We start from the raw sequence: 14,405 nt of genomic DNA, 5'->3' as shown, positions 1-14,405 counted from the left end.
GATATGGGAAATTATTAGTAGATTTTGGAGATATTTTTTATGGGCAATTCCTATCTCGTAAATTTGGGAAAGTGACAATTTTGGGCTTCAAGCCTGTTGTTCCTTTCCCAATCATTCATGGTTGAGAATTATATTGTATGTAACAATGTAGCCTGAATAAATAAATAATCATCATTAGTAGGTAATCATCAATTATTAGTGTGTTTTTCTATGGACAAGATTACAATTTCAGATCAACTTCACCGCATGAAAATGAAGTCAAAAACTGAAGAATCTCTACGACCTACCATCGTACTATCCAAACTATTCGGACTATATCCCTACAGTGGACCCGGCTATAAACTCACCATCAAATCCACCTTTATCGCCGTCTCTTTCGCAGTTTACCTCACATTCTACAACTTAAAAAAATTCTTCAAACACTCCACAGCCTACTATAAGGCAACCCTTATCTCGAACGTGATGTCCTGCTATGATTTGCTGAAGATTGTATCAATTGTTGCAACGATTCTAAGTCCGTTACTGTACAGAGATAATGTGGAGATGTTTTGGGAGAACTTGTGTAACGCTGAGATGTTACTACACCAGCTAAACATAGCGCAGTCTAGTGTACAGAGCCGTCAAAAACAGGTTATCAAGATATTTATGTTCACCACTATTGTTGTAACTGTTTTCGGAGTATCTTTCTGGAAGTTTGGATCTTTTTTTCACCTAACTTCAATCTACACAACTAGATTGGTAGTTTTAAACATGTTATTTGTCAGTATAATTAGTGAACTAGGTAACAAGTTCAACATACTCAACTGGCATATCGGGGATTTGAGTTGCAAATTTCCCGAGTTTCTCATTCCCCCCGCCAACCGGAAAAACCCCTTCAACGAGTTCTCCTGTATAACAGCCCATCGGAAAAACTTCATACTGGGCTCAAATCTGGACCCCTCTTCAGTCTCAGCAAGACGTATCAGGAAAATGAACAGAGTGCACAAATATTTGTCGGAAGCTATGGAATCGGCGAATCATGTTTTTGGGATACAGATTTTCACTAGTATTTGTTTGGTTGTGTGTACGTTTTCTATAGGGATAAGTAGTTTGATTTCTTTGATTTCGTTCATTAATATTAAAGTTGATAGTTCGGAAAGTGAGGCGATTATGGTTGGAATCAATTACAGTATTTATTTGGCGTTCAGAGCTAGTTTTCTGATGAGCGGGGCGGTGTTTGCGGTCAAAGCGTGTGATGCTCTTCAAAGAAAAGTAAGATGTTACAAAGTTGAGGTGAAATAAAAACGATATTTATTTATTGTTTAATGAAAATCCTAAATAAATGTTGTAAATCACCCCGAAGACTCCTGCAACTGCACACATTGACAACAGGGTTAACAGCTAGATGGAAATTCGATGAGAACTACTATCCAAAAATTAGTTGCCAGCCCGGGAATCGAACCCGGTACCTCGCAATTGCCAGTCAGGAATGCTTACCCTTACACCAAACTGACACTCACTGGGTAGCAGCGCTCATTTTATAAGAAGCCATAGCGGCCAACCAGTTTACAGATGGAATTAAATAGAGAATGCATTTATTAAGGATTTTCGTTGAATGATTATATATTAATTAGAATTTGAATGAATGCATTCTCTATTTAATTCCATCTGTAAACTGGTTGGCTGCTATGGCTTCTTATAAAATGAGCGCTGCTATCTAGAGATTGTCAGATTGTTGTAAGGGTAAGCATTCCTGACTGGCAATTGGGAGGTACCGGGTTCGATTCCCGGGCTGGCAACTAATTTTTGGATAGTAGTTCTCATCGAATTTCCATCTAGCTGTTAACCCTGTTGTCAATGTCTGCTATTGCAGAAGTCTTCGGGGTGATTTGCAGCATTTATTTAGGATTCTCGTTAAATAATAATTATATATTAATTAGCATTTGAATAAATGCATTCTCCATTTAATTCCATCTGTGAAAACGATATTGTGAATTCCACATGATTAATATGATCCGAACTTCAATTCTTCTATATTTCATGATGTTTCAATAATGGTTATATTGTGATAATGTTATTTTGTGCAATAAATGAAATGGATAAATGCATTGAAGATGCTGAAAGCATCATCATCAGTGGTCATCATTGGTTTGAACTGGTGAAACTTTGGTTTGGCTTTAAAAAATTATGTGAAACTGACAATATCACTTCATTTCACATTAGTACAAAGTATTTTACTACATCTCTCTTCATAGTGGAAACTCACAAAGTTTGTTGCTGGTTCAAGCTCATTCATTAAATTGATCATCCATTCATCTACTTTCTACTTTTCAAAGTCAATTTATTCACTATTGTCACAGATTTCTATGGTGTGATTTACTTTGAGCTTCAGCCCTCCTTATGAATGAAATCAATGCTTTGCATCAACTATGATGAAGTCCACTCTATAATGGAAGTATTTGATTGAATTGGTGTTGCTATCCTTGTCTATCATTCAATGAAGCAGAAAGTGCTATCTTTTTCAAACTCCGCAACATTACCAGATCGCTTTTTCACAATCTATGAATATAATTAATCAACAAAATATTCAATATCAATTATGAAAATGTATTATTAAATAATTGAGAATTCCTTGACGAATGAAGTAGTCTATAATAATAATAATATCGAGTGACCTGGCTGGCTCAGGTCTGGTGTCAGAGTTTTCAGGTCGCAACTGATCAATTTCAGGGCCTCTGACATGACCTAACGACTGCTTTTTAGGCAGCCGGGACCGACGGCTTAACGTATCCATCTGAAACACGGGAGTGGCAAGAGATAAATATCTTGCCCGGGCCGGGATTTGAACCCGGGCCTCTGAATCATGAAGCCAGCATCTGATCCACTCGACTACGGCCACTCTAGTAGTCTATGATTGATTATTTTGAACAAGAATGTTCACATGACATTACATACTTGAATCACATAAGATATACCGGTATCAGCTATTTCCTATAAAAGGCATTCGCAAGGTAGAGAATCGACAACGCTGTTCTTTCATCTTTTTCCACTACCATATAATGTGGATCCCACTATGATGCTGACCAACGTTTGATAATCTGTGAAAATAATATTGATTCCATTTTGAATTTCATATACTTATCTCATGTCCATAACAATGATATGTTTCATGTTCTAAATACGAGGTTTTGAGACCTGATTTTCAGGTGTAATAAGGTTGACTGGTACTGAGTTCTATAAGATAGACAAAGAATAGCATAAGAAGATACCTCATGGTATATTATATCGTTCATGATCAAAATTTCGAGCAAATTTTTTGTCAACTCAAGCCGTTTACTGTCGACTATCATCCATTATTACTATATTACATAACTACCATACATTCTTTGACCGGGTGAGAACGGCACAATATGAGAGACTACCAGCTTCACATAGCTTCACGAAAAAATCTGGTGTGGCGCACTCACACAACTTTCCTTGCCGTTATGAGAATTGATCACCTGACGCTAGTGTTCCCGCCCATCTCAAGTCTACTATTCAAAGATTTGAGCCAGCTGGTGACAGGGCAATAACGCTGGAGACACACGAGGTCTGCTATCTCTTCATAGTGAATAATTTAATAGAATCAACAGTTGCCAACAGCTTGCAATTGGAAAATCACATTTTCTCGAATTTCGAGCTCATTTTCAATTTTAGGTGAAAATGTTACTGAACATTAATTGAAGAGATTTCCATGCTCAATCTTTTCCACTAGAAATTTTTCGTTCGAATTGTATCTGAGGCCTTATAATTGAGAATCTAAAATCAAACTTTGCATAGATGGTGCGGAACTCCTGAAATTTTTACAGATATGGAACTTGTGTCAGTTGATAGAGTTTATCAATGACTATTCTAGGTATAAATTTGATCAAAATCGTTGGAGCCGTTTTCGAGAAAATCGCGAAAATCCCTGTTTTCGACAACATTTTCGTCATTTTAGCCGCCATCTTGGATCGCATTTGATCGAAATTTTTCGTATTGGATCCTTATTGTGTAAGGACCTTGTGTTCCAAATTTCAAATCATTCCGTTAATTGGTAGATGAGAACTCGTGTACACAGACGCACACACTCATATACACATACATACAGACCAATACCTAAAAACCACTTTTTTGGACTCAGGGGACCTTGAAACGTATAGAAATATAGAAATTGGGGTACCTTAATTTTTTCGTAAAGCAATACTTTCCTTACCTATGGTAATAGGACAGAGAAAGTAAAATAACTATTGAGACTATCAGCTTGAATCAACAGTAGAGTTTGAATTATAAAAGCCCTATATCATAGGATATCTTCTTATGCAGTCTTTTCTCTATTGCTCATACTGAACAAGCGATTGGATGAATGAAAACTGAGAAAGATAAAGTGAGAAAAAAATTGTAAAATTATAATGGAATTCATTCATAATTTCCAAATTATGGAGAACTATTTTATGAATAATAATGAAATTAATTAATCTTTTTCAGGCAAAGAGAGCTGGCAGTCTTGTACATGAAATAATGGACGATGACCACCCTGAGGAAGTTGTCAAGGAAGTAAGTTCCCGACATAATACAACTGTTCTGATTCGATATTCACAATCGATCCATTCATTATGAGTAAAGTTTAAAATCTTGGGTGACACAATTATTATTATGATTTGATCTCCACTGTTGGAAATATAGTAACTGTTAACCTTTCGGCAGTCGCGCTATTGTAAAAAGTACAACAGTGTCAGTTTTTTTGCTGCACAAAACTATTGAATGGGGTTGTGTCAGTGAATGAGTCACCTATGCATTCCAAAACTTTCCCCCATCGCTCCGCTGAGTTGCAGTATCAACCGAGCAATGGTTCAGTCTTTAGGTGCCATTTAGTCGCGACAGTGCATAAGCCGCACTGTGCATAAGATAGGGAAAGACTGCGTAAAATTTACGGGGACTGTGAACAAAGCAATAACACAGAATTGATGGCTCTGCTTGATGTACCTTATTGGGCTATGAAATGGTAATCATCCAAATGTTCATAGGCGTAAAATAATCCAAGAAGATGGAAAAAGTAATTATACAATTAATTAATATGTTTTGACACTAAAAAATACAACACGCGACTGTTCGTGTGATTGAGTAGGGCACGACTAGGTTAAGCAATAAACTGTAGTTTTCAAACTTTTAAAAAATGAAAATAGCCGAATACAGCAAAGCAATGTGAAATCATCAGCTTTTTGTGTAGTTGAGAAGTTGATATTGTGGTAATTATTCATATTGAATTAAAATACTGAGAAATTGTCAAAAAATACAGATTTTATTGATAGTTAGAAAGACCGGTTTCGGTTTTTACATCATTGTCAATCTCTGATGAACTCACAATGGTGTAACAACCGAAACCGGTCTTCCAAACAGACTATCAATAAAATCTGTATTTTTGACAATTTCTTAGTTCCACTTTCGTTTAGTTTTTACTTTTCTTTAGTTTCACTCAATTCCGGTTGTTACACCAGTCAGTTCATCAGAGATTGACAATGGTGTAACAACCGAAACCGGCCTTTCTAACTATCAATGAAATCTCTGGTTTTTGACAATTCTTTAGTCTTTTTTTTTAATTTAAAAACATTTATAGCAGATTTTTTTCGGAAACCATATCTGACAACACAACAATTTTTCCTTCAATACCTGTTTGTAAGAGACCACTGATATTGGGAACAAATAATTGAACCAAGGATCCAATAATTTGATCATAGCAAAACCTTGTGACTGTATCTGAAATCAGAATCGCCGTTGTGATTTGCACAATTACCAATTCCAATTGGCTGTAACTAATTGAAATTTTAGATGAGCTGACAGGCTCAGATCCATAAGATATTCTGACTGTTGAATTATTTAATATTGGAATGGTGAATGATTTGCTTATACCATCTGTTGATTGCTCTGTTCTTCTTCTTGTGTTGTCAAATTTGTTAATGCTTGTATATTTTTTGACGTTGTTTTCTTTCAATGTTCTGACAATAAACGAATCTCAAATCTTGAATCTTTCCCGTCATATACTTAGTTATCATACTTACATCTTCTGAGTTATCCTCTTATTCCTCTCATTTTTCTCTCAACATTTTGTAAATTCATCTACAATTTTGCTGCTATTGTATATAAGTGTATAAGCCAGTAAAAATGTAATCTACATAAATAAAGTACCCAATCAATTAATCAATCAAACTTTCCCCAAATCATCGATATTCTCCTTCTTTTCTGATATTTCTTTATCATATTCTTAATTCATATTTGAGAATCCATCTTCAAAATTCTCTTCTTTAACCTATTACAATATGGAATAGCTTATTGAAACAATCTTTGAGAAATTCATCTTGAAAATTCACTTCTTCAACCTATTTCAATGTGGAACAGCTTATTGAAACGTTATAAAAAAGCTGGACTCTGATTGGTTGACAGCTTCGGAGTGACGTGAACTGACTCCTCCCAAATACTTTCTCTAGCTGCTCTCCTATTGGCTGAGCTCTGATGTCAATGTTCGTACGCCATTTCGTAGTCTGATAGAAAGAATCAAAGTACCTTTTTTCAAATGTATAGTTTATTACTCACGACATGCTTTGACACATTAATATCAAGCCATTTCAAGTGAGTGAGTGGAATAGTTTTTTTATTATTTTAACATAAATACGAGTAGCCCTTACAAAAATAGCCATTTCGTGATATATAAAAAATACAAAAAAATACAAAAAAATTTTATTTCCTTTAATATACAAATAGTCAATCTAATCAATAAAATGTACATAATATTCAAAAATACAATATATGAAATTTACTACAAATATAAATAAATTGCATTTTTTCGGAAATTAACCTACTCAACTATGGGAAACCCATGTTCTAGAGCAGGTGACTATATGCTAGCCGCCATTTTGAAATTCAACTCAAACTGAGAATTCCCACAATTTCGATGAATCCATTCTCATCTTCTCCTACCAATCAATTTTGATGTTTCACAAATCTCTCCACCTTCTTCTCTCTTTTTTTGTTTCTTCTCTTCTTTTCTTCTTAATTCATTCAATTTTTAGTGTATTAATTTAGTTGTTTCTTAGGAATTGTTATTCATAATTCAAGTTCAAATTGTGAAGTATATTATTTCATGTAACTTATAATCGTGGGTTAAATGGAAGAGGGGGCTCTTATTGCCTCAATTCCGCCCACATGAATTGTAAATTTATTTACAAAATTACTTTTATCGTAAAGCGTAAATAGAAGTTATTCATTTATCCATCTATTCCGTTCCTTCTTCTTCCCTCATTTTTTCTCACTCCCTCCTATTTTCTTCCTCTATGCTCATTGTAAGTTTTCGAATTTGACAACTCTATTTATCTGGAAATGTTTTTCTTTTATTTTAACAGTTGGACCTATTCTCCACTCTGTTACTACACCGTTGTCCACACGTTGATGCTTTTGGATTTTTTCAAGTTGATTATAAGATTTTGCTTTCGGTGAGTTGATATTATTTGATATTTTTATCATTCTCTTGCTTCATTTACACTACAAATTCATGATTCTTATTAATACATACTGCGCTACTATTCATCTATCTATGCGCTCTATCATCCTCAATTCATTTATAATCAAGAGTCAATATCACCCCTTGAAAAAATTATTCCATGAATGAATACATAAAACACAGCTTACTTCTATTCAAGTTTTCAAGTAGTCAATCATTGGCCGGTTACACACACATCGATTTTTGAACGTTCGATTTTTCGCCGACCTTAATATGAATTCTATCAGACTAAACAGAACTTGACAAACATTATCTGTTCAAGCTAATAAAATTAATAGGAACGACAAAAAATCGTACTTTGAAAAATCTATGTATGTGTAACCCATATAAGTTATAGTAATATAGTTACTGTATAATGCTAGTGAAGTCTAGATGAGAACATCTTTATTACAAATACAGCTGAATTCACACAAATCAGTATCAGTGATCGTGTCCGGTACAGTCAGAATATTATTTCAATAAGTTCTAATGGAGCTATGCATACTCGCTCCGCTGGACTGAGTGTGAATAGTCCCATTGTAGCTCATGGGGATAATAAATTTACTATACCGGACACGTACAAATAATTATATGGAAATTTAACTCAAGCCTACATTTCTTCATTTATTAGAGGTTGAAAGTTACACTCTATTCTGTATTTCCGTTTTTTTTTCGTTCAGTTTTATCAGAGATCATATAATTGACCGAGCGAAGTGAGGTCTAAGATTCAAGTCGATGGCTTGGAATTTCTCTTAATGTTTAAATGTTTATATGTTGCGCATTTACGGCGAAACGCGGTAATAGATTTTCATGAAATTTGACAGGTATGTTCCTTTTTAAATTGCGCGTCGAAGGTTTTTGGAAATTTCGCATTTCAAGGATAATATGAAAGGAAAAAGGAGCCTCCATCATACGCCAATATTAGATTAAAAATCAGTCTATAGAATTATTCATCATAAATCAGCTGACAAGTGATTACACAGATGTGTGGAGAAGCCAGTCTATTGCTGTATTTCCATAAGGTCTGTAGTTACATTCAGGTACTTGTGGATGAAATTACTGCGTGAGGTCTACTGTTCACAGAACTACTAGTATACTTTACCGAGTCCCGGTAAAAACTTGTTAAATTCTCAGGCATGATTAATTCTATGATAGCCAATCATAGAGAAGGTCTGATTGGCTCTTGTGGCATTTAATCAGGATTGATTCTTTTTGATTGATTCTTTATCACAAATGACAATGTATTGCCAGGTATTTATTTATTTATTTATTTTATTTATTAGAACAGTCACAAACACGATATTTGGAAAGAGAAACAGGCAATTGCCCAAAACTTCTTCAATTCCTTGATTTTGGCACATATAAATAGTCCAAAGTGAGGTTAAGTTTAAAATTTCTGTTTTCACCAAAGATTAACACTCAGAGAATACGTATTCGAGATATGACTGATGAATTTTGAAATCCGAAGGGTTGATAAGAGCCGGAAATAGCATGTATTAAAAGTTAACATACTTTTGTGCAACTGGGTGTAAGTATTCTTTTCTTATTATTTTTGAATGAAAATCCAAATTAAATGCTGTGATTTATAATAATTAATTCATTAGCATTTGAATAATTGCAATATCTCAGTAATTTCCATCTGTATTCTTTTCTCTATGGTTTCATTTTTCATTTACATGAAACTTTAAAGTTCCAGTGTCCACTCGAATCCGATAGCAGTTTTCAATTTTTTTCGAATTCAAAGACACGTTTTTCACGTGCCAATGTTTCTCCTTATCTAATGATGCTGTAGACGACAGTAAACTCATTCATCCTTTTCATCTGTGAAAATGTTTCAAGAAGAACCAGTACAAATTCGAAGCAGAAGATGGACTAATCAGTTAGCTCTGCGTTAAAGCTCATGACAATTCTTAAGAGCAACAGGCAAAAACCTACTCAAATACGGAACTCCTCAAGGCAACAACTAGAGAAGAGTATGTGGGTGGAAGAAACGACACATGAATCGGAAGTGGATGAGAAACAAAATAAAAGAACAACCGGAAACACAATAAAAAAGTTAATGTGTGAACACAGTTCCCGTCTAAAAGGTTTCGCGTTTCGTTTCAACTTGATTGTATTACATCAGCGAATTTCCCAACTGACCAATAGAGAGATAAAGTGAGAGACAAAGCGAGGAAGGTGATGGAGTGATAGAGATAGAGAGATAAAGTGAGAGGTGAGAGACGAAAACAGACAACAAGTGATGAAGAAATAGATAGATAGATAGAGGGAGAGAGAGAAAGAGAGAGAGAGAGAGAGAGAGAGAGAGAGAGAGTGAGAGAGCGAGTGAGAGGGATAAAGTCAGAGGTGGGACAACGACAAAGAAGCGATGAAGAGATAAATAGATAGAGAGAAAAGGGAGAAAGAAAGAGAATAGATAGATAATGTGAGAGACAATGAGAGAAACTATGGAAGAGACAAAGAGAGGAACTGAGTGAGAGAGAATAGAGTGATAAAGTGGAATCCTAACCACACAAAACTCTATAGTCCCAAACCGAGCCTACCATCCCAAATGAGAAGAGTTTTCTGTATTGTACAGTTCAATCCCATCGAAACCTACAGAAAGCTATAGTGAAGTTCTCTTACTGTCATCATCCCTTACGATTAACATCAATGTTTATAATACAAACACTGCTGACAGAATGAACTGAATCTCACCACAGGTCTCATCAATATAAATTTGAATTCAGCCAAAAAATACCCGCTCCTATTCCACACACTCTCCTCATTCAATTGCCGCACGGGACTAATTGAATTTATTGCTGGTTCCGAATTTTGTTTCAGAATTTTAGTGTATTGTCGAAAAAGCTCTCTCCCATTTTCACACTCTGCACTAATTACACATTTTCACACCCAGATAAAACCGTATTGTGAAAATGTTGTGCCGAAATTCTCTTATTGTAAAAATTCACATACTCTATTAATGACATTGTCACAACAATATAATTATCCATATCTTGGTAGTTGTATGTTATTTTATTGAATTGTGCTTTAATATTAAATCTTCACATCCCCAATAGTTATTTGTGCAACTAGTGCGCAAAGTGACAGTTTGCTGCAGCGAAAGAAACGTTTATGAATGGTTTGTTGAGTGCAGCAGAGGAACTTTGCGCACGTATTTCACATTAAATTTTTCCTGCAGTTACCATTGAATATGAAAAGTTGGTAATTATGGGTAGAATTCCCTGAAATCCATCAAATGTTTTTCTGTGTAATTTTATTATCAATAAATGAAATTGAATAATGTAGTAGTAAATGAATGAAGGGGCGGCTGTCACTCATGTGGTGGCTGTCCTCGTTGTCCTTAATATTATTATAACGTGCACCACAACACTATACCACAGTCACTGTTACCATCTTCATTTTGATTTTGCTGCACTGGTGCTCCATATAACCTACTAACTATTTTGCGTTGCCATGTTGCAAATCTGGAGTGCAGAAAAAAATTTTCCCGCACTAGAGCGGAAAAGTGATTCTTTGTGTTCTGTAATCAGTGCAGGAATGGCTACAGTTTCAAGGTAACTGTAGGAAATAGTTATTTGTGCAACTAGTGCGCAAAGTGACAGTTTGCTGCATCGAAAGAAACGTTTACGACCGAGCCGTAGGCGAGGGCGGAATGGTTTCTTGAGTGCAGCAGAGGAACTTTGCGCACGTATTTCACATTAAATTTTTCCTACAGTTACCATTGAATATGAAAAGTGAGAAATTATGGGTAAAATTGCCTGAAATGCATCAAATGTTTTTTTGTGTAATTTTATTACTAATAAATACGATTGAATAATGTAGTAGTAAATGAATGAAGACGGCTGTCACTTATGTGGTGGCTGTCCTCGTTGTCCTTAATATTATTATAACGTGCACCACAACACTATACCACAATCACTGTTACCATCTTCATTTTGATTTTGCTGCACTGGTGCTCCATATAACCCACTAACTATTTTGCGTTGCCATGTTGCAAATCTGGAGTGCAGAGAAACATTTTCCTGCAGTAGAGCGGAAAAGTGATTCTTTGTGTTCTGAAATCAGTGCAGGAATGGCTACAGTTTCAAGGTAACTGTAGGAAAACATATTTTCAGCTTGTATTTGGAGTTGAGTTTGGAATCTTATTGTTATTGCTCTATATTCCATTTATTGACACATTTTGTGTCCAATGACAGTACAATTTGAAAGCTCCGCCCACTGTAGGCGTGTCTTGTCCAGGCCAATGGCAAACCTCGGCCGTGATAGGTCAAGAAAACTACAAATCATGTATCTACATTTCCATCATATATATATTCCCGATGCTGGCTACTAGAGATTTATATTGGTGTAACAATGATTGGGACTTTATCTCAGGATTTATAAACAATAATTGATGATTTTTTGAATGAATAATTAAGCCAGTCTCAATCAATTTTATTCAAGACTTATTAATGTCATTTCATGAAATTTATTTCCATTTCATTAAATTTTATATATCTACCTCACCTAACGTCACCTTTATTAATGCAACTCAGAGAGTGCTGTCCAAAATTACGTCCAAGAAGCAGGGTTGTATTCATCCATTTAAGAGCATGTAGAAAGTTGATATCACCATGTTAAACATGTTATGTATATGGTGTGGTGGAGCTGAAGAGTATTGTTTACAATGTTCCCCAAGGGAGACTTCATATTCTATGGGGTTTTCAACTTCCAGTATAATTTATTCAAGGCAACCACATTTTTGACATTCTGTGTGATTATTATGTTGATAATGCTTCACTGCTTACTGTACACAACCACTCACTCTGAACAATATCGATCTTGAATAAAAAAAAATTGATATTTTCAAAATCACTGATCTATTGAGAAATTCTAGATGGTAGTTTTGCTTGTTTCATCTTCTATATAATAAGAGAGAGTAGGGTTGTGTTTGTTCGCATCAAAACATGTCAACTTGTGGATTGCATACCGGGAAAACGGGAATGATTTAGATCTCCAAATTCTGCACATAGATTATAAAAATATCAATCTCGTGCACCTCGAAGCTCACATTTCAATTTTCCTTCTAGATTTTTCAGAAATAATGTTCAAATTCAATTCATGGGACATCAGAAATGAAATGTACAAACTATATCTTAATATAGAACAGCTATAATCTAGAGAGACTATCTCTTCGAAACAAAATGGTTAAAATTGGTAACTAATATTAATAATCAGTCCAATTTTGTCAGGTTGACATTAGGTTGAGGAGGCTAAAAAAGATTTGAGTTCTGTCACTCAATTATGTTAATACCAAGTTGAAGAGCTTATCTATACTATAATAAAGAAAAGAACTGGCTTATACACGTACGGAATATGAAACTTTTGTTTGACGCATCATCACGTCTAAACTACTGCACTGAAATTAACTTGAAATTTTGTATAGATTCTTAACTAACCGAGGATAGTTCTAAGCCTACTTCAAACTCTTCAAGAAGCCACTCGGTCAAGTTTTCATTTTGTCAATATTAAAAATAGACCCTTGCGGAGCACGGGTTACCTGATAGTCAGCAATGAGATAAGATTAGATATCAATTAATTAAACACAGTATATCATACAATACAATAAACAGTTGAACATCGTCATAGAGATGAATTTGAAAAAAGCTACAGAAAGAAACCATACAACATTGAAACAAACAATAAAAACAATGTTCACGAATTGTATCACGTTTATTTCCAGTGATCACAAGTAAGCTTTTTGGTAGCTCTAAGCTGTTCTTTGAAAGGACTACAATAATTGAATGATTTATTCTCGTCAAAATATTCAATTCACCCCAAAAAATTATGCATTGTTCCTGATATCTTGCATTGTTATAGACTAGTGGTTTTGTTAATATCAAGTGTTTCTCATTCAATTTGGTAGAAACAAATCATTTTTATTCAATATAATATATTATCCACCACAACATCACCATCACGACAACACATAAAATATTGATCGATTGTTGTCACATGTTAAATTGATCTCTAATTTGTGAAACTGGATTTTTCACTGATCTTGATTCATACTTCATGAAAATATATTACTTTTTTCAGATAGTGTCCGTCATCGCACCTGGTGTGATATTCTTTGCCGAGGTGATCAGTGATAACTACTCAGCAAGAATGAAATGGAGTTCCAACAATAACACAGTAACTTAGAAAAAATGTTTGTAGGATTTGTTCAAATTATGAATGAACTTTGAATAAATTGTGAATGACATAAGATAATAATAATAATAATAATAAAAATAATTCTATCAATGGAGACAACAGGATAAACCCATTTTGCCTCCTTCACACTATACAATATTTTCAACACATTATACAATTTGAAATACAAGAAGATAAAAAATGAAGAAATATACAATTAATATGAAAGAATACAAATAATCATTGAAGTAATCGTAAACAATAATAATTAATTATAAGAGTAATTATTATTAAACAAAATAGAATCAAGTAATAATAAAAAGAGAAAAAAAGAAGAAGAAAGAATGAAGAGAGAAAGGATGTCTGTGTAAAACCAAGAATGGGAGGAAATGAATAATGAAATTAATAATAATAGAATTTTTATAAAATTAGTACACCAATCACAAAAAGACAGATCACATGCTACTCGACCAAGTTATATGAGATCTTACGGAATTTGGCAAGAAGATGGCAAGAATTCACTTAGCGTTTCTTCTTTGATCAAGGAGTCATCTGGATTTGAATGTTCATAGTTGTGGGCTACATTTTTGGAATAAATCAATAAATAGTTTTCATTGAAATATGAGAGTTTGTGTTTATGATAATACAAATTATGATATGAATTGTATTGATCTGAATCCAAGTACTGTACAGATGA

At 34.3% G+C, this 14,405-nt stretch overlaps 1 protein-coding gene across 1 annotated transcript in view; it reads left to right on the top strand.

Moving 5' to 3' along the window:
• Window positions 1-13,807, top strand: part of LOC111054044 (vertebrate ancient opsin-like) — a gene marked incomplete at its 5' end in the record, with an annotated part of 65,819 nt that extends 52,012 nt beyond the window's left edge. The window contains 3 exon segments of the mRNA XM_039437470.1: window positions 4,486-4,554; window positions 7,395-7,484; window positions 13,613-13,807. Coding sequence (XP_039293404.1) covers window positions 4,486-4,554; window positions 7,395-7,484; window positions 13,613-13,717 — 264 coding nt within the window.
• Between the last annotated feature and the right edge of the window lie 598 nt (window positions 13,808-14,405).

This window comes from Nilaparvata lugens, chromosome 11, assembly GCF_014356525.2.
Source record: "Nilaparvata lugens isolate BPH chromosome 11, ASM1435652v1, whole genome shotgun sequence".
Lineage (NCBI taxonomy): Eukaryota > Metazoa > Arthropoda > Insecta > Hemiptera > Delphacidae > Nilaparvata > Nilaparvata lugens.
This window is presented reverse-complemented; position numbering and strand designations above follow the sequence as displayed.